This window comes from Onychomys torridus, chromosome 15 (genome assembly GCF_903995425.1).
Source record: "Onychomys torridus chromosome 15, mOncTor1.1, whole genome shotgun sequence".
Lineage (NCBI taxonomy): Eukaryota > Metazoa > Chordata > Mammalia > Rodentia > Cricetidae > Onychomys > Onychomys torridus.
The window spans coordinates 13,676,905-13,703,751 of NC_050457.1; the positions used below are offsets into that span (position 1 = coordinate 13,676,905).

The 26,847-nt window shown below is 36.3% G+C and overlaps 1 protein-coding gene across 4 annotated transcripts in view; it reads right to left on the bottom strand.

The window, feature by feature from the left end:
- Xrcc4 (X-ray repair cross complementing 4) overlaps nt 1-26,847 on the bottom strand; it is a 258,828-nt gene that overhangs the window by 120,885 nt on the left and 111,096 nt on the right. For all 4 annotated transcript variants that reach the window (XM_036207307.1, XM_036207308.1, XM_036207306.1 and 1 more), the window contains 3 exons: nt 16,619-16,785; nt 7,275-7,427; nt 5,794-5,885 (listed from right to left, as the gene is read on the bottom strand). In XM_036207307.1, the coding sequence (XP_036063200.1) occupies nt 5,794-5,885; nt 7,275-7,427; nt 16,619-16,785 (412 nt within the window). The remainder of the gene's footprint in view (nt 1-5,793; nt 5,886-7,274; nt 7,428-16,618; nt 16,786-26,847) is intronic.

Sequence of the window (26,847 nt, forward strand, 5' to 3'; positions counted from 1 at the left end):
AGGATGCTGGATAAGATTAAGAGCATATTTATGATTCCAAGGTTAGGATTCTGGGTAATCTCTTTGGCAGTACACATTGCTCTACCCTGTGTGAGTGGAGATTCACTGTTCAAACCAACAAGCCCTTTGATACTTAGAAATTTTAGATTCTGCTCTATTTTTAAAAGCAAATGTATCAGTATTCATCCACTGTTTGGCATGGCCATTCATTTATTTTCAAAAAGGCTATTTTATAACCACACTTCCTTCCAGGAAGCCTAGCAACTAAGTAGAGACCCAAATGACTGACAGAAATTATACAGGGACCTTCCTGTTGGCGAAAAAGCAGGATTAATTAAACTAATGGGCTAAATCTTGAGCAAATAATTATGCAGAGAAATGGACAGAAAGCTTCTTTACTTGTTTTTAATATTTGTGCATTTTAATCTGCACTGAAAGAAAGGCAAAACATAGTAGAGAAGTATTTTTATATTTGATCTTTCAGTAAGGCTAATTCAAATATTATGCAATGGTAAGAAAAATGCCTATTTCCATGAGTAAAATGATTATTCAAATATACTGTTTATTAAAACTAAATAATCTTATACATACTTCTTTACATGATGGCTAATTAACAGTGATCAAACATATGATCGAAATGTTTCAAAAGAAAAATTCAATCTCTATGAAATTAATCTGGCTTTCTAGCAAATATTTGTTTGCTTTTTAAGCCATACTAAGACCTGAAATGCTTTGAACTGGTTAAAATTCTTAGAGTGTTCATATATAATTCAATTTATTATGATATATAGCTCTACTGTTCCAGTGCCAATACAGTTCTGAATTAATATTAAAAGAGTTCAGAATGAAAAAAATGGTCATTACAATATATCTGATACTTGGGCACTTATAACTTGACTATTGCTTTGTAAGATTTTATTATTCATTAAAATAAACTAAGAAGTTTTCTCATTTCGGATATAAAAACACAGTTTCCTATAGAGAAAGATGGTTCACAGTATTTATAATAACCATTCAGGTTCTAATTGAAAACCAAACCAAAACAAAACAAAAAAACAATTTGAGGCAGGGGGAACGAAGAATACCTAGAAAATTCTTAAATCTATGAGACATTAGAATCAGTTATATAGGAATGAATGTGGCCCAGTTGTCTCTGTAATCCAAGGCTTTACTGTAGTGATTTCAGCTATTTTAGCTGTTATGACCTTAATCTAAAACAAAACAAAAACTCTACCAACCTTAGGGTTACAGCATGCAGTAATAATTTTAATGAAGTCATTAATGCTGTTTTAAGCTGTCTCAAAATTCTGGACATCAACATCTTGGGAAGTAAACTTTGCTATAGAAAAACATGAATTGCATTACCTATTATATTTAGGGATACTTGGTGTGGTAGCTTCAACGTAATTGGCTCCCATAAGCTTATAAGGAGTAGCACTATTAAGATGGCCTTTGCTGGAGTCTGTGTGGCCTTTTTGGAGGAAGTGTGTCACTGTAGGGGTGGTCTTTGAGGTCTCATATATGTCCAAGCCACACCCAGTGTCTTAGACAACTTCCTGTTGCTTTTTTGATAAAAAGGTAGCCAGCACCATGTTTGCCTGTATGCTGCCATGTCCTGCCACAATGATAATGGAATAAACCTCTGAAAATGTAATCACCCCAATTAAATGTTTTCCTTTATAAAAGTTTATAAAAATAGAAACCCTAGCTGAGACACTTGGAAATCTCTTAGGTAATAAGCTGTTCCCAAGACCATTAAAATCCATTTATTTTATGTGATGTTGGGAATTGAAGTCCAGGCCTTATATATGCTGGAACACACTCTACCACTGAGTTCTATCTCCAGCTTTTCAAGAAATTTTTATGCTATATAATTTCATGCTATATAAGCATGATACAGTTTATGAGACTAGACTACTTCTCAGGAGTTAGTCTTTAATGTTTAATGACATCAGCCCTAATGACAAAGAAAATTTTAAACTCTGGGTAAGAAAATTATTTTTTTATCCATAAAACTAATGCACACACATTTCTTTCAAACTACTATATCCAGATCCTACTTCTGGATAAATTCATAAAAGTAAACTGGTCTTGTAGGGTATGTTGACACACACCTTTAATCTCAGCACTAAGGAAGCAGAGGGAGAGGATTTCTGTGAATTTGAGGTCAGCCTGCTCTACATAGTGAGTTCTAGGACAGCCAAAACTATATAGATACTCTACCTTTAAAAAAAAAAAAAAGAATTAAATACATCTTGCTCTTGAAATAAATATGGTTGAATCAGTGAAAGATCAGCACCTCAGTGAACTTTAGTCATTGCAAAGGACCAGGGCAATCCTGTAAACAACTCATGAGGACTATAGGAATTTTAGTAACTAAAAACAAAAGTCACACAAAAAAATTACTACCAAATTACACATCCACACTTTTAGAAATGGCTTTCTGAAAGACAGAGTAAATCTAGTAATCCTCCCTGACTCCTTTCCCACTTGTTTTACTGGAGGGAAGGCAGGTATAACTGAAACAGAAGTATTGACAACAGAGCCATGTGTTTACTTACATTGCAGGGAAGCTTGGTTCGTCACTAAAATGCTAGCAGAAGTTCAAGAAGAGTCAGTTCAGACTCACTCTCAGTCATAACCCAGGGAACATGAGACCTGCAGTGAAATCACTATGGCATGCCCCATGGGATAAGCTGTATTACATGCTGCAGAACACCTCATTGCAGAAGCTGGTAATCTCAGAAGCCCATCTGTTAGCTAACATAGAAGGATTCCTCTTTGATCTGTGGAATCAAGTTTGTGGTTCAACATCAACAGTTTCAGATCTGTGCTTCATTTTTATTACGACCAAATAATTAAAAAAATAGCTAGGCAGTGGTGGCACAGGCCTTTAATCTCAGCACTCGGGAGGCAGAGGCAGGCGGATCTCCGTGAGGCCAGATTGGGCTACAGAGTGAGTTCTAGGAAAGGCTACAAAGCTACACAGAGAAACCCTGTCTCAAAAAAAATAAAATAAAATAAAAAATAACCAGAGGCAGGCTGGGCGGTGGTGGGGAACGCCTGTAATCCCAGCACTTGGGAGGCAGAGGCAGGTGGATCTCTGTGAGTTCCAGGCCAGCCTGGGCTACAGAGTGAGTTCCAGGACAGGCTCCAAAGCTACACAGAAACCCAGTCTCAAAAACCCCAAGCCCCCCCCCCAAAAAAAAACAAGAACCCTCCCCAAACCAGAGGCTTACATATTAAATATATAGTTAAGTGGGATCTATATAAATGACACATAAAATGAAAGAAAAATACGAAATAAACAAGATAAAAGAGAAATGTTACCAAATTTAAAATAGTACAATTATACTCAAGCTTTACTAAGAATAGGTTTAAGACATAAAAGTCACTAATCTCATGTATACAAATTAAATGATATATTTCTCATCAATAATTTTTAGCCTCTATATGTGTGGGTGAGATATGCTATTTAGATTTAAGAACAAAATCAAAGTCCACTGCAATTATTAAAAATTCTGAAAAGTTAAAGATGGAAAGAACATAGATTTTCTTTTTTGAATTTTAATTACTACTGAAATAGATTTAAAACTATATATGTATAACAAAAACAAACTCAGAAGGTTGTATTTATATATTTGTGCATATATATAAATATATATAATACATAGACAGATGCAAAACTAACTGGGGAACAAGGCTATCCATTTGAAAGGGAGGGCAGCATGAAGATGTTAGAGGGACATGGAAAGGCATAGAGAGAAGAAAGGGAAGGAGGAAAATTAAGTCATTACATTTTGATTAAATCAGATAAAAATTATTTAAGTAGGGAAAGTGTAAAGGAACTATTTCCTTTAAATGATAAAAACTCTCATGTTTGAAAGTGCATTTGTGTTATGATGTGAACTAAATAAAATCTGATTTATCAATCAGCTAGTTTAATAACCCTCCCTTAATCTCCACTTTTCTAGAGATTTGTTCACTCATTTTCCCTACAAACCATCACTGTGCAAACCTTCCATGTCCTAGACAAACCTATTCACAAGCTCTTTAGCTCCTATCAGTATACAAACATATTTTTCTTCTCCCTTTCTTTACTTCTCTGTCCAGTCTATCTCCTTTTCTTTTGAAATCTAGGCTTCTTTATGTCTGTGGTCTCATCTGTGATTCCCTTAACTCCTATCTTACCTTATTCCATCCATATCACTGACATGTTATATCAAGGTTCCCACAACTGGTCTAAGTGCAGAGAAAAAGTGTCTGTGCGTGACCTAGTCACATGTGGGACCTATCACAGCCCCTTCCTTAAAGGCTCAGGCATCACTAAAAAAAAAAAAAAAAAAAGGAAACCAATGGATTTTAAGAGCCAGGGGTTGGGAAGGACTGGAGCAGAACAGTGTCTCCTTGATTACAGAAGCACTGTACTCACAAGCTCACAGCAGCTGGAACTGCTAAGTAAAAGCAGGCCAGCCAATACTCCCGTGTGGAGAACCCCACTCCTAGATAAAGAGCTGCGGACAATGGCTTCTAGGAGTCAGTTTTCCTCAAGTGTATGGCTTCGAGTAAGTTGACCAGGAACCAGTGGGTAGTCCCACATCCATAAAAAAATATACACGTGTGTGTGTGTATGTGTGTATGTGTGTGTACGTGTGCGTGTGCGTGTGTGTGTGTATACATACCACAAATTGGACTTGGTAGGTTGATAAAAACCAACCAAACAGAAGACATTGATTTGGGGGAGGAGTAGTGAGTGAATCTATAACAGTTCAGAGAAGGAGCAGAGGCTCAATACCATCAAAACACATTGTATGGATACATGAACGTTTCAAAGAATAAAAGATTATATTTTAAAATATACATCTTATCTAAAGATGGATTTATATTGGGTTTAGGACAAAACTTTGTTACTGTTCCATGAGTTCCTACTTCTACTGCCCCCCAAATCTATATAACTACAAAATAACTCACAGGATTAAGTACCTGCTGGGACTGTGATTTACAGGACTGAATAAGGCTTATTATAAATTGAAAACCAAGATGCCTTCCTCCTTGTTTCTGTCCTTTTTAGACTTTTTAAATTGAAAATAATTTTTATGCAATATATTCTGAGCATGTTTTCCCTCCTCAGTCTCCTCTCAGATCCTCCCTATCTGTCCATCCATTCAACTAGAGCCTTTATTCTTTATTCTCTCTCTGATAGACAAACAGGCAAATGAACAAACCAGAACAACAACAAAAAGAAAACGAAGAAGTGCAGAAACACACCTGTACAGACACACACAAAAACAGAAATGAAATCACAAAATCTGAAACCATAATATACAAGGAAAAGACCATGAAGATAAAAAACGCCTGAAAAATGCCCAACTAGACATTTTTTTTTTATCTCCATCCATTTTAATCCTTTCTACAAAATGGGAGAAAGGAAGACTTTAACTTTACCCAGCTCCATCCAGAGCCCTAGCACCATAAGATCTCAGAGACGAAAGGATCCAGTTCTGCGCTGGTGATACTGAACAAGATGACGTCTTCCCTTCTCATGCATGCATCCTCCTTTAACAGTGAAAACACAGCCCTAGTGTATGGATGTACACTTGCCTTGCCTGGCTGTGGCTAACTGCTACCGTCTAGGGTAAACATTAACTTTAATGTTATACTCTGAAAGTTCTAGGCTAAAAATATTTGATCAGTTTTACAGACAATCTTTTATAATTTTTTTTTTACTTTGGTTACTATTTATAGTAGAAAGACCAAGTGGCATCTTAGACAAGGTAAGGATGGCCCTCTCACCCGCAGCCAGCTCAGAAGTTCTGCTTTCTTCATCAGTACTTCCATCATAAATTCCATCTTGGTCAGTTGGTTTTTCAGAACAAGTAGTTTCCCTGGAAACAGAGAAAGGCAGAACTGGAAATCATCAGTTCATCCATGGCTAACTATTTACATTACCTGTAAGTAAATACAAAAAAAAAAAAAAATTCCTGGAAAGAAGGTTCTGCTCAGACAGAAATAGAGAGGATTATGTGATTTAGATAAAATCAAGGTAAGTCCATAAAAGAAAGAGGTTTTATTTTAATTGTAAATGGTTGTTTAATGTTCACTATTAATTACTTAATTACCTTATCACATTTTCTTCTTTTAATCTCTGTGGGCCAGTGCTCAGCACTGTAAAAATCTGAAAGCAATTCTACATTTCATTAAATTGTCACAAAAATGAAGAATAGAGCTTATATGATTGTTCAATACCATATGTAGATAGCCCTCAATGCCAGACCAGGACCTGAATTAGGAAAGGCTAAAATTACCCGTTCCCTTCTTTATACTATGGTATTTGAAAACCTATGCTTCATTTCAGATTCAAGGCAACTGAATCTAATCTAAGTAAGTTAATGACTAAAAACACTTAAATTTGTCCAAACTTATACTAGCCACTTGTAATCTATGATTTTTTTCCTTAGGAATGAAGTATACAGATAGTTTCAGAAAGAAAAAAAAAACATGATAATGATAGAATAAAATAACATACTTTGATCAGACAACATGAATGCCCCATGAAATTTAGCATTCATTAGCTGGATATAAAGTTAACATTGCTTAGATGTAAAGATTACAGATGTGTAACCAACTTGCGGCCTTGGAGGAGGTGCAAGGTTTTTTTTTTTAACTGATATATTTCTTTGTTTCTAATGTCTAAGAATTAAACCAATTAAACCCTGTTTTAGTTAGGGTTTTTATTGCTGTGAAGAGACACTATGACCACAGCAACTCTTATAAGGAAAACATTTCATTGGGGTGGCTTGTTTACAGTTTCACAGGTTCAGTGCATTATCATCATGGTGGAGAACACAGAGGTCTGCAGGCATAATGCTGTTTACATCTTGATCAGAAGCAATGGCAAGTGGCTTGTCTCACCTGGCATGGCTTGAACACAGTGACACACTTCCTCCAACAAAACTACACCTACTCCAACAAAGCCACATCTCCTAATGATGCCACTCCCTTTGGGGGGCGTTTTAAAACCACCACAAACCCCATGCCAACTTTGTAGGTTATGATTGTTTGTTGTACTTTAAATGAGACTATGGATGTCATGGAGAAATTCTGTGAAGAATGCACTGTCTGTGCTAGAATTTCTAAACTCAGACTACAAAAACCAAACAAACAAACAAAAACAAAAACCCATATTACTAAAAGTTGGCATCTACCTTGCTATCAGCTTGTAAAGACATTCTCCTTAGATTTACACCCGGTGTTGGGGAGCAATAAGGATATACCTTTCAGGTTTCCTGTTCTGTTCCAGCTGCTGGATTTCATTTAACAACTTATGCAAGCTTCGGATCTTTGTTTTCTTCTCATTCAGCACCAAGACAAATCTCTGATAAAGATCAGCCTCCAAGGCTTCTTTGGCACTCACACATTTCTCAAATCTAAAAAAAAAAAAAATCAAACAAGTGAACGAATTGTAAGTCATATAGATTTTATATCATTAATATTATTCAATCTCATTCTCATGATTTCAAGAAAACTTGAAGATAAAAATAACTAAGGTTATTTTTATACATGATTTCAAAGACTTAAATGTTCTAAGGAAAGGAGTGAACAAATTAGTTATTAATATTTGAAATTTATGTTCTAAAACAAAGAATAATGAAAATGGATAGAAATAAAGCTTTATAAACTAAATTCTCAAACATAATAATTTATCCACATATATTTTATTTACAAAATATTTTCATGAGAATTTCAAACAAGCAAATGTATGGCTTCCTTAGTACATTAATATTATTGTAATAGCAGCCATTAGCATATTTTATATTAAAGCAATACAGCCAATTTGTTGTCAGTCTTCTGACTATGACTTGTTCCACAAGAACATAATTTATCAATTTGTATCTTTATAACCCACATATGCTTGCACACACCCAAACAAAAATAGAAACACATATGTAATGAACTCAATTATACCACTCGATATTTCAGATAAGATAATACAGAAATAATTAATTTGTCAAGAAGTATATATCTTCAGTTTCAGATATGTAAGAAAAAAGGATACAATTCTCTGGTATTTCTCATTCTTCATGGAATGCTTTAATTGTCAAAGGATTTAATTTGTCTTAATACGCCAAGATATATAGAGAAGGCAAACCAGTAAAAGTTGTATACACCTGGTATGTACGTACATGTCTTGAATAAATTCCTATTATACAAATTTAAACAAAAGTTAGTTCACTGAAAATATTTTTTTAAATATAGTCAAGCTCTGCCTGTTTTTATCTTTACAACACTGCTTATTGTATATGTTTCTAAAGGGGCTTGACATGTATTCCATGTGTCCCAACAATCGAATATGTACATATATACATATCTTACAATAAAAGTCTTAGAAATGAAATTGTCAAAATGGGATACTTTTCAGATAGGCCTTTAATGTGTCCCACAACCCACCTATTTAAAATTACAGAGAATATTCTTTTGACACTATCTAGAAATACATTCATTTGGCATCTGAACCATTTATATTATGTTATTTTATCAAATATGCCTTATTTCTACCTGTATCAATACCATGGCTTTAAATTTGCTCAATGCCTATTTCTTTTCTTTCTTTTTTTTCTTTATTATTATGTGTTTTAAATTTTATACATCAGCCATGGTTTCCCCTGTCCTTCCCCCTAGGAGCTGGGCGGTGGTGGCGCACACCTTTAATCCCAGTACTTGGGAGAGAGAGGCAGGTAGATCTTTGTGAGTTCAAGGCTAGCCTGGTCTGCAGAGTGAGATCCAGGGAAAAAAAAAGAATTTTAGGTTATTAATATCATAAAGGATTAGTATCAAAATATCAAGAATAAACATTAACTACCAGTAAATTAAAAAAAATATTACAGAGAATATATTCTAAGATGAAAAGGATAATCTAACAATGCTATCCTGGAACTATTTAGTGCAGATTCTTTTTGCATGAATTTTCTGAGGTTGTCATTCCAGGAGACCACTGACCATGTTTATTCTACCCAGTGCTTTACTCTCAGTGCCTAGCAGAGAGTGCACATTAATGAGATAAAGTAAGTTCAATGGGACAGGTTTTTTCCCAGCTCGATTGATGATTTTTACATGTCCTCAAGAGTGTACCTGTGTTTTTCAACACACCTTTAGGCCCTTCACACTGGCAGAAGGTGGCTTGATGGACTTGTTTTGCCTCACTGGATAGATGCAAGAGACACCAGTGGTCTGTTGCTCCTCTTAGGAATGGCTCCTTCCCTCAGTCTTTCAAATTTCCAAAGATATAGCTAGCATTCATTGTTCATATTATGCAGAGGTATGTTATTTTATGTACAATTTCAGATGCAAACTGTTATGTGAACATTCTCTTATTTTTATATTATATTTTCTAATGTAATACCATAAGAAATACAAATATGAATAGAACATATATATGTATATACATATATATACCTAAACAAACTCAGTATATATAATAATAAAACACTTTAGACAAATAAACATAAATATAAACAATATAATAAATTTCATGCATATCACAATTTTTACAGAAAAATTTAAAAATAGCAACAAATTCAGAATCTATTAGATTTAATTCCACATTTAATCTTCACATAAACCTTTCTGAAGTTCTTGACTTAAAGATTATGCACATATATCAAAACTATCAAGGTAATTCCCACAACTTTATGAAAACTATCATTTCCATAACACATAAAAATCTGAAAAGGTATCAAAATGAAATTTATATAATTTTCACAGAAGTAGTACTAACTTGAATAACCACAACTATACTGGGAAATGTCACATCATTTCTGTTACAGGGAAAAAAGTTGTGAATTATGTAGGTTAACCTTCCCTGCTTTTACGCCTTTATTGCAATCAACTGGTCATCAAACAGGACAACACCTCCCAGAAAAAGTTGAGTTGTACAGTACAGCATATTATTATCAAAAATCATAGCACACAAATTTACTCTCAGTTATTACTTTCTCAACAGATTCAGAGAATAGTACTCTTTTTTCCCCCAGTATTTAGGAATTAAGACATGCATAGCTTATGGCTTATATTATCTTTAAAACCAATCTTCGGTAACATTATAATTTGCTATGCCTTACATATTACTTGGTGAAAAATTGAGCAAGAATTACTAGGTGAGACTATTGATCCAGGAGAGACATGGGACTCACTGCAACCTATGGACAATAAAACAAACCCACAGACCACTGAAGCAGGATACAACTAGTCCAAGGATCTTTTCTAAGGCCAGGCTCAAATGAATGACACCATAAGTATCACCAAGAAGAAAAGGATTAATGACATTTGTCCTTCCAAAACTGACCATGACATAGATCAATAATACTAAGCTTCATCATTAACCTCAGTAATCAGGGACTTGGGAAGTTAGACCAGAATACAGTAATTTTGAAAAGTAACAAATACTCCCACTGTTGTCCAGGTTGTTCATGTAGATCTCATCCATTTCTCTGTCATTGGGTGATCCCTGGGTCTTTCCTAGGGTCCCGTTTTCTAAGTAGTCTCCCTGGAGTTGTGTAGCACTCTAGTCATCTTTGTTTTACATCTAGTATCCTCCTATGAGTGAGTACATACCATGTTTGTCCTTCTGAGTCTGGGTTACCTCACTCAGGATGATTTTTTCTAGATCCATCCATTTGCCTGCAAACCTCATGATGTCATTGTTTTTCTCTGCTGAATAGTACTCCATTGTGTATATATACCGTATTTTCTTCATCCGTTCTTCAGTTGAAGGGCATCTAGATTGTTTCCAGCTCCTGGTTATTACAAATAATGCTGATATGAACATAGCTGAGCAAATGCCCTTGTGGTATGATTGAGCATTCCTTGGGTATATGCCCAAGAGTGCTACAGCTGGGTCTTGGGGGAGATGGATTCCCAGTTTTCTAAGGAAGTGCCATATTGATTTCCAAAGTGGCTGTATAAGCTTGCATTCCCACCAGCAGTGGAGGAGAGTTCCCCTTGCTCCAAATCCTCTCCAGCATAAGCTGTCTTCTGTGTTTTTGATCTTAGCCATTCTGACATGTGTAAGGTGGTATACCAGAGTCATTTTGTTTTGCATTTCCCAGATAATTAGGGATGTTGAGCAATTCCTTAAATGTCTTTCAGCCATTTGAACTTCCTCTGTTGAGAAATCTGTTTAGTTCTATAGCCCATTTCTTAATTGGACTGTTGGGCATTTTGATGTCTAATTTCTTGAGTTCTTTAAATATTATGGATATCAGCCCTCTGTCAGATGCGGGGTTGGTGAAGACCTTTTCCCATTCTGTAGGCTGTCGCTTTGTCTTGTTGACCATGTCCTTTGCTCTACAAAAGCTTCTCAGTTTCAACAGGTCCCATTGATTGATTGTTTCTCTCAGTGTCTGTGCTATTGGTGTTATATTTAGAAAGTGATCTCCAGTGCCAATGCGTTCAAGAGTACTTCCTACTTTCTCTTCTATCAGGTTCAGAGTAACTGGATTTATGTTGAGGTCTTTGATCCACTTGGACTTACGTTTTGTGCATGGTGACAGATATGGATCTATTTGCAGCCTTCTACACATTGACATCCAGTTATGCCAGCACCATTTGTTGAAGATGCTTTCTTTTTTCCATTGTACATTTTTGGCTTCTTTGTCAAAAATTATATGTTCATAGGTGTGCAGGTTAATGTCAGGGTCTTCAATTCGATTCCATTGGTCCACATGTCGGTTTTTATCCTAGTACCAAGCTGTTTTTATTACTGTAGCTCTATAGTAGAGCTTGAGGTCGGGGATTGTGATGCCTCCAGAGGTTGTTTTATTGTATAGGATTCTTTTGGCTATCCTGGGTTTTTTGTTTTTCCATATGAAGTTGAGTATTATTCTTTCCAGATCTGTGAAGAATTGTGTTGGTAATTTGATGGGGATTGCGTTGAATCTGTAGATTGCTTTTGGTAAGATCGCCATTTTTACTATGTTAATCCTGCCTATCCATGAGCATAGGAGGTCTTTCCATTTTCTGCCATTTTCTTCAATTTCTTTTTTTCAGGGACTTAAAGTTCTTGTCATATAGGTCCTTCACAGGCTTAGTTAGAGTAACCCCAGTAATGAAGGGCAAGGTTTGAGGGAAAGAAAGCTTAAGGGAGGAGATGCCAGCTGGATCAAGAACAGAAAGGGAGAACAAAGAATAACAGACCATGATTAATGATGACCACATGAGAACAGGAATAGGCAGAGTGCTGGAGAGGTCTCCTTAAATCTACAATGATACATCCTCTGTAGACTGCTGGCAATGGTCGAGAGAAAGCCTGATCTGACCTAGTCTGGTGATCAGATGGCCAAACACCCTACCAGTCGAGCTGGAACTCTTATCCAATAACTGATGTAAGTGGATGCAGAGATCCTTGGCCAGGCCCCAGGTGAAGCTCCAGGTGTCCAATTGTCAAGAAAGAGCAGGGAGTGTAAGAGCATGAATTGTTGAGACCAAGATTGGAAAAAGCACAGGGACAAATAGCTAAACAAATGGAAGCACATGAATTATGAACCAAAGGCTGTGGAGCCCCCAGCTGGATCAGGCCCAGCTGGATAAGTGAGACAACAGAATAGCTTGAACTGTTTGGAAGGCATCCAGGCAGTGTGACCCAGACCTGTCCTTAGTGCATGAGCTGGCTGTTTGGAACCTTGTGCTTACACAGGGACACTTTGCTCAGCCTGTAAGGAGGGGACTGGACCTGCCTGTACTGAATCCACCAGGTTTAAATGAATCCCCAGGGGAGTCTTGGCACTAGAGGAGATGGGAATGGAGGGGAGGGGATGGGGGAAAGGTCGGGGTAGGGGCGAGTAGGGGGAGGACAGGGGAACCCATGGCTGTTGTGTAAAATTAAAACACAAATATAATAATAAAAAAGAAAAGTGACAATTAAATAATAAATATACTAAATATAAAAAGTATTGATGCTTCAAAAGAAAATATTTCTGAGTAGCAAAACAATCTAAGAACAGTATGCAAACAAAAAGACAGAGAGCAAATCAAGGAAACTTCACACAAAAATATTCCAAATACAGTAAGAGACTGGCAGTCCAGAACAAATGGGAGGCACATGCACGTGAGTAAACAGTACAGAAAACGTATAGTGACCATTGTAGTAACAGTGAGTTCTACCCAGGTCACTCCAGCTCAAGGCTGTAAAATAAAAGAGAATCTGAGCAGCACAGAATCGCTCAAGAAGCTTGAGAACTGGAGAAGAGAGCAATACCACAGAGGGAGTAGGCCCCAGGCCAGGAAGAGGATGGCCACACTGTCTCTCGGGCTCTCTGAAGGAAGGTTTCCTGTAACTGTTCTTAAACAAGCTAATGGGCTGCCATGGAGACATAAAGATATCACCCAAGGTCTTTAAAAATCAGACTGGGGCTGGAGAGATGGCTCAGCCATTAAAGGCTAGGCTCACAAGCAAAAATATAAAAATCAGACTGAATTCATCTATAGATAATGTGATTCTACCTTGAAGGCACAAGGACAAAGAGAGAGCACTTTCAAGGCTTGCTAATTCAGTCCACTCAGTTCACAAAGACTGCCACCTATTATGGGTTTAATAACTATAACTCACACAAAAGCCAGAGAGTTCCTAAACTGAGGTCTGCCTGCAAACAAAAGACCTATTCAGTAACATGGAACTTGAGATTTATTGTTTGAAATTAAGTAAGAAATCCAGTAAATAAATACAGCTAATAACCTCAGGATTCCTAAAATTTTCCTGTTATTTAAAGTATCCAAAACTAACCCTGTAATGAAACTTGCTCAAAGGTGAGCAAAGAGCACAATTGTTGAATGATAATTAAAGAGCAATAGCAAGAAGATGTTAAGGCCTATGCATTAAAGTTCATACTTTCTATCCATCTTGTAATTCCTTACTCTTCTTTCAAGTCTTGTTTATTCCTACCATCCTGAAGCAAAAGAAATTCATATTTGCTTTTGATCACAACATACTGATATATATTTCAATTAAAAATACATCCACAATTGAGAATATATTCTATTATCATTTAATTTCACTTTAAAATGTAAATATAAACATGTTTTGTTAAAAATTTGGTAGTAAACAAACCTCCTGAAATACAGCATAAACTGTTTGGGATTTTTAAGTATACAATAACATTATCGAGTTTGCTCATATTATTTCCTACTCAATTCCAACAGATTTGAGATGCATCTACCATAGTTTCTGAAAGAATTTCTGCAGCCCTGTGTGTGCCCTTCTTGCTACCAGCTACCAGTTTCTTTCCTTTATCTGCATTACAGATACGGTGGGGTGGGAAGAAATGATCAGACCATAAATAGACAAATCACAATCAGAGGCTATGTTGATGAGTGAACTGTGACAGGGATTCCTAACAGGGCCCAGTTTCTGATGAGTCTCTAATCTATGTCCCCAGTTTCTGGACTCAGTACATTTATGTTCTATTTCTAACCTCTTGAAAGACACGTCTTAGTTGATACTCATGTCACAGGGCAGCCAGTGGGCTCAATGCTCTGCTCACTTTCCAGGATTCTAAGCTGGTAGGAAGAAAACCTGGAGGAACTACTGCTGTGACAAGACCACCCTATGGAGAGAGCTTCAGAGTCATCACATTGTCTCCTCAAAAGGAAGAAAAGCAAATTTGGGAAATATGTAAAATCACTAATCTCAAAGAAGATATAAAAACAAGACCCTGGAATTCTCTAAAGGGGATTCCTTTCTCTCAATTGGTAGGTTCATCCACTGGCAACGCATTGTTAGGCCACATAGAAGAATCAGACCCAGTAATGAAAGCAGAAAAGATAACAGGAGCAATCCTATAAGACAGGTGACAGGAAATGCCTTGTTGCCAGCATGCAAAAGCTCAGAAAACAAATCAAGCTTGCACTGCACAGGCTGCTGTCCCCAGGCTCATCTTCATTCCCCCTGCTGTACAGCTCAAGCAAGTGGAGCAGAGTCCAATGAGATGGCCTTCTTCAGTTATTAGCAGCAGACACTGTGAAGCAACTGGTGTAAGAGTGGAGACCCAGTCTGAATTTCTGTGGGCAACTTATGGATCGAATTTCCTGTCACTGAGGATAGTTTGAATTTTAAATATAAAAAAACTGTAGCTTATCAAACCACAGTTCATCTCCTTTAATTTGATTTATTTCATATACAAAATATAAAAATATAATCAGACTATATATATTATTCCAAATAATGCTTTATAGCACAGATACTTGATACAGAGTCATATTAAATGAAAAAAAAAAAGTCTAAGAGAAGAATTAATTTTCTATATAGTTTCCTAATATATAAACTAAATAATTTTATAAATACAATATAATATATATTATAAAATAATAAATATATTTAGTTTATATATCTGGATATAAAAATAATTTTGATCTAAAAGAGTATACAAGTATTCCCTTAATATAAAATGTGAAAGTTAAAGATAACTGGGTATTAGTTATTTAATTTTATAGTGGCTACCATAACTGATTTTATTAACTGTTAAAAATATCTTCTAGGTACTCTTATTCTCATATACATATGTGGATAACTACCAAACTCTTTAATATGTACTTCTCCAACGACTTATAGCAAGGATGTGCTATAAATGTACACATATAGCAATCACAATAGTTGCTCTAAAAGTTCACAAGTACTTTTAAATGGGATGCACATTATGCATGTTACCTTTACCTTGAATGAGAGATTTTTACAATCTACTACAAAGCACAATTTGTAACAGCATTAAGTATGTACATTATGTGATTACTCCAAGCACTGCTATACACACAAACATATACATATCACATTTGTTTCTGTGAATGTATAAGTGTTCATGACATAGTTCAAACACCTTTTGTGTAACAGAGTAATATAAATTATTTTACCGGTGAGAATGTATTATGATTTATATGAAAAACATAATAATTGAACACAAATATGTCATTCTTATTCATCATTAAAAAAAAACAAGAGACAAATCCAGGAAAATGAAAGACTTTTTAATGTCTTATTCAGTAGCCACAATTACTTCATCTTTTAAAAATGATTATAGCATGAACTTTCAGTTGGGGAAATGTCTCTAGTGGAGCCAAAACACACATCATTTGAAGTAGTTATTATTCACTAATTCCAAACCTAAAGTCAACTGTATTTATTTATATGTCACATCTCCTTTTGTTGATTATTAATGCTATAAATTAAGCTACAGGGACCTTTCCCTTATAAATACCGCTAGTCTTTGCAAGTGCTGGCGACTCTATAAGCCACGTGCACACTAAGCACATATTCTTTCAGCAGGCACCATCCTGGAACTAATGTTTTTACTAATGATACAGTAATGGGCTGGGACACCTGATCTGCGGTTACTTCTTCTTCTATTGTCTTGATTCTACCAAGCAACAAGGAAGCTGAAATGGTTAATAAGCTGCTGCTGTACAAAACAGCCACTCATAATGTGGTTGAATAAAATGGAGTAAAGGAATAATTAGGAAGGGATTTTAGAAAATGCCTGTTCTACATATGTTGTAAATTTATATATCATTAGCGTATGTCTACAGGAATGAAAGAGCTCAGTGTTTTCCTGGTGCAAGCACACTGTGTACATACCGGCCTTGAACATCGTTCCAGTCTCTCAGGAGCCTTTCATTTTCTTTCTGCAGGTACTCATTTCTGGCTTGTTTTTCTGCAATGGTATCCAGGCAGTAACAAATGAGTTCTCTAATGACTTCAGTTGAGTTTGGAACTTCGTCTAGGTTGAAGGAACCAAGTCTAAACTAAAAGAAAAAGAAATAAAAGGAAAACACGTTCAGCTTCAGAGTACCGTTGAGACTGAACATTTGAACAGTCCAGTTCTCAACATACTTTCTTCTGAGGTGAAAAATGTATGAGACAGAAACTGCACTCACTTACCACATACAATACAGTCAACATAAAACCGGTCACCCCTAGTTTCCTATTGCATTTATAATATGAATCAACGAGTACCTAAAAATAATGTCTCTCACTTCCTATCAGAAAAGACAGCACTATATCTGCTCTTAGATATGCCTCACCATCTGTTTACAAAAGCCTAAGTTTATCTTACTCTGCTCAGAGTAAGGGGACATGTCACATATTACAATTTTTAACCCATGTATCATTAAAATAAATGGATATATATATATATATTACAACTATTGGAATATTACAATTTTTAACCCATGTATCATTAAAATAAATGGATATATATGTATTACAACTATTGGAATGATTCATATATAAGGTACTACTGAAGAAATATCTAGTATTGGTATTAGTTAAAACTTACGGTTAAATATCCAATTGGTAATAGCAAAAAGAAAACCAGAATTTCTGGGAAAACTACAAAGGAATTACCTTTTAATTTAAAGATTATGATTTGCTTACAATAATAATACTAAATGACTGTTGTGTGACATTTTGTTTGTGTTCTGGCAAATAAAGCTTGCCTGGAGATCAAGATGGTGGAGCTAGCCACTAGTTAAGCATAGAGGCCAGGGTGTGGTGGCTCAGGCCTTTAATCCCAGCACTCAGGGGCAAAGACAGAATCTTGGTCCCTTTTGGTTGGAGGATCTGGAGAGGTAAGTAGTCACTGGTGACTGCTCCTCTGATTCTCTGATTGTTCAGGTTATTACCCCAATATCTGACTCTCTAGTTTTTATTGATAAGACTAATTATATTCACACTTCAAATGACAACTTGAATACTTTTGTAAATGGTGAGAATCTTAAAATAACATTAGGTGGGAACTTCAGAATAAAGTGTTACAATGCAAGTGTTAGTTATAAAACTCAAATGAACGCACAGGCTGGTTATCAATATATTTATATCAACATAAATTTCTATCATCTCCATCAAAAAGTGACTTGTTTAATCTTTTTTGCTCCTAGATCACTACTTTCTAGTATTTTATGTATTTAATAAAAATATTTCAAAATATATCATATTTCAAGTTGAGAATTTTGAGACAAAAGCAGATCACACAATTTATAAAACAAAAACAACTCAGGTAGAGGTCATTAATACAGAAATCCAAAGCCTATAGACTATATCAACCAATAACTTCAGTAACTTCCTTTAATGTACTATCATTTGGATCTATAACTCCAAAAGGTGAACTTTTCTAGATAAATGTTTTCTAATTTAAGTGTTCAGATAGAACATATGGTTAGAAGACAGTTTAACATCATGAAAACTATGACAAAAAGTTTAAAATATGAATCTTAGATGTTGAGAAACACTTATACTCATTTAATAAAGAAAGAAACATCACTCTTGTGGTGGTTGCTTTTGACTGTCAATGTGATGACACAGTCTAGAAGCACTTGGGAAGAGTGTCTCCATGGCTGGCTAGACCAGGCTGGCCGGAAGACATGTCTATGGGGTCGCGCACTGTAGTGGTGCCTGAGCAGCGGGGATTCTAGGGAGTAGGAGAACAGATAAAGAGAGCACAGCACAGCATGTGTGCACTGTTCTCCCTCCCAATGAGTGTGGACAGTCAGCCAGCTCTCTCAAGTGACTGGCACTCTGGTGGTTTTCCATTACAACAGACTGTCACCCGGAATTGTGAACTGAAAGAAACTCTTTCTCCTATAAGTTCCTTTGTGGGGGCATGTTGTCATGTTGTCACAGCAACAAAACTGAAACTAGAAGAAATGTTTACAGACTTGGAGATTGTAAACACATGTTAGAGGATTAAGTATTATATTACTAAGCATAAAATATGAATAAATCTACATCTATATCTATATTACTATTTTTAAGCCTGACCTGCTCATATTATTCACTTAATCCTCTGTTTTATCTCATCTTTTACTGGCTGCTTAAAAAGTTAAAATGGTATCAGATAAACAAAATAATTTCCTTTATTTCAATGAGTGTGCCCATTTGAAAGGAACTCATTTGCTTGGATTAAATTAAACAAAAACACATTTGGAAAGAGTAGAAATTCAGGTCTAATTTTTTTGAGACTGCTGTATCTGATCTAATTATTTTAAACTTTTAATCAAATGGTCAAAAGCATTTGAAATTTTTTTCATGCAATGAAAGATGAGTCTATATAACAAGGGTAAAAGTTTTAAAAAGACAATTTTAAAGACATGAAGAACATATAAATTGGAAGTAAATTTGAACATATTCCTTTTGAAGCTTCTCTGAGGTTAAACACACTGAAAGTTAAAGGTCATCTCTGCAATACCAGCCTGTGAGATTATATAAGGCAAGAGGAAAACTAAGTTGACTTTCATTGTCAACAAAACACGACAATGTCAACATAAACGTGCCTGGCATCTTCTTCATACTACAGTTGTCAGTGTGTTGAGAAATGTGTACATCTTTAGAGAAGAAAGGTTTTCATCATGTGAGACTTTCAGAATGTCAAGTGTACAGTGAATGTGCCCACACTTTGATGTGAATAAAGCAATCTATAAAATACTAATGGAGAAACAAAACCAAGTCCATCCTGATACATTATGTCTTAGGAAGAAAAAATAATTCTAAATCAATGATTGTCAAAATATTACTCAAATATTAAGAAACATTTTAAAATGTTATCATATATGAATACAGTGTTTTTTAAATTCATCCCTTGTTCCTAATTTCTCCCAGATAAACCCATAAAGCCCGCCTCAACTTCATGTTCTCTTTTTCAAATAAAAAAAAATCTTAACTTATTCTTTAATAAATTATAATGTTGAAAATAAACTGAAAGTATCACTTCTTCTTCAGAGTAAGCAATTTCTGGCTATGGATTGCCTTCACTAGTTTCTGGTGCTTTGGAAGATATCAGTTATCCCCAGGAATAAAATGTAATAAAAGACAAGTGTCTGGGCCTGAAACCCATAGATCAGATTTCTTGGAGTATCCATTTTATCACTGTTTGACTTCTCAATGGGAAGGTTTGGTCTCCCTGTACACAGTGCTCAGAGCCAGGGCAAGAAGAGCTCTTCTCCAGCTAGAGTTGCAAAGGATGAGATTTCATAAGAGTCTCTTCCTCTGGAGCCTGAGAGGAAAACATTCCCACAGTCTAGCTTTACTTGAAGCTCACATTGCCCCCTGAGCACAGGAAAACTGGGGACTACATACCATTTAAAAAGAGGAAGTCCACACAAAAGCTATACTATATTGTTGCACCAATTTAAAATTCTTTAGCTGGTATAGCCCAAACTGGCCTCAAACTGTGACCTTCCTGTTGCCACCTCTTCATCACATCATACAGGAACGTGCTACCACAGGGTGGTACTAACTTCCAGACTCACTAAAAGACATGAAGTTGTCAGGATGACATGAGAGAAGATGGAATGGGGAATGAGGATATGGATAAGGTCAAATCACATTGTTTAGGGCCAGGCATCCTAGGAAGCAGGGGCAGAAGGATCTCTGTAAGTTCAAGGTAGGCCTAATATACATAGTGAGCTCCAAGATAGTTTGGTCTACCTACTGAGTCCTTGCCTCAGAGAAACTAAACAAAACATAGCAACAACAAATTACACTGCTTGCAAGTATGAAATGCCAAAGGAAAAAAATAGAAAACATCCACTAGGCACTAAAGCACAAACCTGTAATGACAACACATATCCCTTATGAAGAATTCATTTACAACTGATGCCAGCTAAGAAAAGGAAAATCAGTTTTCTCCAATGGAGTGAAACTGGACATATCTACCACATGCTGAAGCAAAACCCATGCCCAGGAGTAGCTGGCCAACCAGAATGGATCCCATGTTTCTGTGTGCTTTTTGCTTTGATGTTTTTATTTAGACAGAGAAATAACATGAAGTAGGGTGGGCAGGAAGATGGGGAAATCTGGGGAAAGTAAGTGTAAGAGAAAAAACAAGATCAAAATATATTATATGAAAAAATTCAAATAATAAAATTTTAAAAAGAAAACAAATTTGTGTTGTTGTTGTTTTACTATTGAGTTTTGATAAGCATGTCACCAAGACATTTTTTACTTGTCAGAAAAATACAAAATAAAAATTAACTACAGTAACTACCAAAAAAAAAAAAAAAACAGAATAAAATATACCATGTTGGCTCCACATGAAGATGCTCATCTACCTACCCACTAGGTTCTATGCCTGGACTATGTACTGCTTTTTTATGTCGTCATGGTTAATAAAGTGAGTAGTTTAAAGTGCTAAGAATATGGTTTACTTTGAGATTCATTAATTTTGAAATCATCCTATAATGAAGAGTAATTTGCAACATGAATTACAAACTAAAGTCACCTCCTCAGTATCCACGGTTCCAGCACTACTTTGAGATGCCAAGCGGCATATGATCACATGACTTATATGAAGGGTGTGTTTGTATATGCATATATCCTTCTGCATACTTAAAATTGCAATTGATATAGTACTTAACAAAATATAAAATATAAAAGGAATGGAAGGAGATAGTATAGTATATTATGTAGAGAAGATAAAGTAGGTGAAGTTTCAGTTAAGATGGAATTTTTTCCCCAATATTTTTAGTTCTTAGTTGCTGGAATCCATACAAGCAGAAACCCATCTTCACCAACCACTGTGATGGTTAAAGTCCAGTATTATTTTGAAAGGATTAAAAGAATGTCTGGTCGTTAGTGAGGCACATGTATGGGCACATATATGAAGATGCTCCCAGAGATGACGAGCTGAGGAAAAAGGAATCACCCTGAAGGAGGTGGCCCACACTGGGCTGGAGGAGAATGGAGAGAGAGAAGTGAGAGACAGCAGTCAGCTACTTTGGCACCTGAGCCAGTCAGATGTGTGGCCGGATGGCAACAATAAGCAGTCTCCCATGAGTTTCAAGGAGTAAACAAAATGAGATATTAAAAAGACAGCAAAGAAAGCACACCCACAGGTATAATAGTTACTTTTCTTGCCACAGTGACCAAATATCTGAAAATCAGCCACCTCATTTAGGAAGGCTTTATTTTTCTTCGTGGATACAGAGGGCTATAAAATTGATTTCCTCAATTCTGAACCATTGTTTTTTATGTTAGTCATTTTCTTATGAAAGTCACAAGTTCCCATGACAAACATTGTAAAGGAGCAACAATTTACTTTGGCTCAGAGTATCAGAGGTTTGAGCCTATGGTCATTCCACTACACTGCTTCTTGGTCTATGGTGAAAGAGCTCATCATGGTGCGGAGCATGGACAGAGCATTAGCTCAACTCAAATGTAAAATTTGTTACTTTAGAAAGTCAATGTTGACAACTATTTGTGGTAGGGTTCGCTGTGCTCTAAACAAGGAACGGGTGTATGACACTGGAGATTCATAAACACTTTCAAACGATAGCTCATTATTTTGTAAATAGGCTACAAAGGAACAAGAACCTAACAACACACACACACACACACACACACACACACACACACACACACACCACCTGTACTCACTCTCCTTAGTCAAAATTTGATACACCTTTTGAACATGGTTGATTACTTTCCACAGAAGCATTCCAAGTGACAATGCCAGAGAAAAATCTCCTAGGAATGGAAGGGGACGAAATCAAGACTTCTGGTGTGTAGCATGCGTTGCTCACAGAAATGGTGGGACATTAAAGTTACATAATGGTTTAAACACCAAACTAGGAGATACTTCAAGACTAACTTGACAGTTCAGAGTATACAATGCCAATGACCATTTTTCTCTGAAATTAGTTTACTTTGTTAAAGAACAGCTTATCAGGCTATTGATATCATTCTCTAGAAAGATTTTAATAGTAAAATACACACACACACACACACACACACACACACACACACACACGCACACACACACACATACACACACACTCACACACACACATACACACACACACACATACACACACACACACATACACACACACACACACACACTCTAAAAATTTGGCTCCTCCCTATTGGAAATTACAGCGCACTTCCATCAACGCTTCCACCCTCCAAAGAGGCTTGAACTACTTTTACTTGATGAAAGCACATAACTATTAGAAGCCATTGCACAGATATTGCAAACATTTTAGAAACAAAATATTTACAGTATCATTACAGACAACTCCATTATAAGTTATCAGAAACTACTAAACTCAAAACTGAGATCCTTAAAAATCATAAAAATGGAAAGTATCCCTAAGTCTCTAAACAAAATAGTAAAATATATAATTGATTCTAAAAGCTACTTGTGTGCTTAATTTTTGAATTTATTGCTAAGAAAGAACAAAGATTAACCATTTTCAAACTACTGATTATAAGAGCTAGCAATATTTTGCATTAAAATACTTATACCATGCTAAGAAAGGACTTCGTTCACTACAATTTGATCTGAGATCTCTAGGAAACAAAGTTCTCTGACTTCCTGCCACTTTGGAATTATCCAGGCATCACTGACCAATGATGCCACTATATTATAAACATGAAAAGTCATTCACCACTGATTAGAACAGATTCTCAGGGCAGTCTAAAGACTAGAACTGTTTACTCTGACGTCCTACTTTACCCAGTGACAAATGAAACAAATGAGCAGCCTGCAAGACACAGACATTTCAACAAACACCTTCCTTTTGACGAGGCTGAGGAAAAATGGGGAGAATAACAAAAAGTGAGCATTATTTAACTGAATTTTCTGCCAAAAATATCTTGTTAACGGTTGGCACTTAGGTACCCCAGTGCAGGCGATGCTAACCTGAACTTAACTAGCTCTTCTGCTGTAATTAGAAACACTGGGCCCAAGGAAAAGCAAAACAAAGCCAACGAGGGGCCAAATGCCTGTTTGCAGTGCTAGGTAAAGGAATAAAAATAGAAACTGAACGTCATTTAAACAGGGTGACATCCATATTTACGCAGCTTGTCCCCCACAGGGCCCAGTACAGTTCACAAAAAGAATACTAAATCTCAAGTTGAAATATTACTTCCTGGCTGCAAGAGCCAGATAATGGAGTGTATAGACACACAGCAACACTCATTGCCACAGAAACAGAGAGAGACACACAAATACACAAATAATAGTGAGAAATGCAAATGAGGGATGATTCTATTGAGAGGCAGGGCTGTGAGGAGGTGGTAAGGCTTAAATCACTATGTCTTCATGGATCATCATAAAGAAAACTTGAGGGACCTCAATACAAATTGAGAGTTCCTACAGAGGGTTTTAAATTCACTTGATGCAGTCAGCCAAAGCAAAAAATAAAAAAAATAATAATAATAATAATAATAATAATAATAATAATTATGTACCAAAGGCTGTGGAGCCCCCAGCTGGAGCAGGCCCTCTGGATAAGTGAGACAACGGAATAGCTTGAACTGTTTGGGAGGCACCCAGGCAGTGGGACCTGGACCTGTCCTTAGTGCATGAGCTAGCTGCTTGGAACCTGGAGCTTACACAGGGACACTTTGCTCAGCCTGGAAGGAGGGGACTGGACCTGCCTGTACTGAATCCATCAGGTTTAAATGAATCCCCAGGGGAGTCTTGGCCCTGGAGGAGATGGTGATGGGGGGAAAGTGGGGGCAGAGGCCAGAAGGGGGAGGACAGGGGAACCCATGGCTGATGTGTAAAATTAAAACACAAATATATAAAAAAAGAAAAAACCCAGAAGACATGGAATTTTAAAAGTAGTTATAAAAATATGAATAGGGGCTGATTATTTCAAATTTTAGTTTTAAAAGAGAACTGCAAAGCCAAAGTGATGGTATTAGAAGGGTATTCATATAAATATAATCACTAAATTTCAGAACAGTTGGAATAAAAGGAGGACTCTAAGAACTCCCAAACAAATGAAACAGGTTACACATGAAAGATTGGGATTATAATGACACTTGATTTCTGTTGCAAGGATGGATACTAGAAAGTAGTGAAATAATGTTTCCTGATTGAATAAGACATATTCTGACAAGAAGCTATTTGCGAATATTTTTAATTGTGACAATGCAAGACACGTGTCTTGGTTTATTTAGGCTATGGTAACAAGATGCTTCACACTAGATAATTTATAAGCAACAGAAATGTACTGCTCATAATTCTAAGAACACGACATTCAGTGTCTAGTAAAGGGCTTTTCCTCACAGATGATACCTTTGAGTTGCATCCTCAAATGGTGGCAAGGCAGTTAACTACTTAGATCCCCTCATGCTCCTTTGTTAAAGGTATTAATCCCATTCATGAAGACATAATAATTTAGGCCTGGTTTACCATATTAGTGATAAAAAATTAACATGTAAAATAAGACAAAAGAATTGCATTTACATCACAGAAATACAAAGTCAAAACAACATGAAATTCAGTATAAAAGAAAAAATAATGAATTTTCCAAATGACGGTCAGTTTGTATGCATCAACTGACTTCTTTTAACAACCACTTTCAGTTCCTTGGACTGCTATGAAAATAACTGTTAGTAGCAGTTTTATAATTTAGAACCAGGATTATATGATAACTGGGTGTCAGACTGATTGTTTTTGCATGTTCCTTTGAAAAACATAAAAGAAAAATGAATGAAGAGTTGAATACTGTGCTGTTTCTTATGGAAGTGAACATGAGATCATTTTCACTGAGGATAAAACAGTTGGCTCTTGTTTGCTGTTAGGAGAATGAAGTTGCATGTGCCATTTCCCATGGGTTCCGGTGTGCACAGGAGGACACTGTGTTCAGTCACTGTGGACTGTGCAGGTTCTTGCTTAGTTCCGTATCAACCCTCCGCATTGACTCCACTAGTGTGGAACTGGCTAGCACCATCGATTTCCCTGACGCCAGTGTCACCTGTCTTCAGTCTGGCAACCGGGCAAACTCCAACCACACTCTTCACAATGATGTCAACAACTCTTTCCATTCTTAATCAATCTACATGGCAGACTTTAGAGTTCTCTAAATGAGTGAATGGGCTTCTGGGGAAATGGTAAAAATGTGTCATCTCTATCATCAGCTTCTCTGGGACAAATCTTGTGGTGCTGATAAGCCTCAGTTTGCTTCAGAAATCCCAAGCCTTCTCCACCCTCCCCATCCCTTTTAGCATTAGCAAGAAGACCTTGCCTTCTACTTTCCAGAGCATACAATAATCCCCTCAAATTTCGGATACACCGACTCCTATCTGCATTCTATTCATTGAAGACTGTCATTATGCTGTCCCTTTCCAACTTCTTTTCTTAGATAATCCATCACCAGTCTAAGCTCTCTACTTACATCTCATAAATCCCCTTACCAGAACTCAGTGTATAGTGTAAGACCAGTCTGATTCTTACAGGGCCAATTAATGATGGTTTGAGTTTCTCATGTTCTCTATGAATAATGTTAACTAGAAGAGAGTCAATCCAGGGATCTGGTGAGTTCCTATAGAGTTGGATTGACAGAAGGCTTTTTTCCCTTACTCATTTTTTCTTTTAACATAGGAACACGAAACAGACAACGTCTGGGTATAAACAGAAGCAATAACATAAATTTATGCTTAAAAAAGAAATATAGTAAACATGTAACCAATGTAAATTCCATCCTTAACCCCACAGGATTCTCTGCTAACCTGTGCCTCTAAAATATTCTGTCCTAGCATACCCTACTCCTAATATTTTCAAGATAAATTAAGGTTTCTACTTATCTTCATGTCCTTGCTGCATATTTCAGGGAAAGAAGGGTGCTTACTGAATTGTAAGAATAACCCTTCCAACTGAGTTCCATTTCCTCAAGGACTCAGTAACTCCACAGCACATATCTCACATACTCACTCAATATACACTCTGAGGAGATGGTGTGTGCTAGACATTTTAAAACAGGAATTTGGGGCATTTTGAAACAGGTAAATATGTTTTCTATGGTCATAACATATCATGTAGAAGGAAAGGTGGATAATTAAATCAGCAGTTACATGGA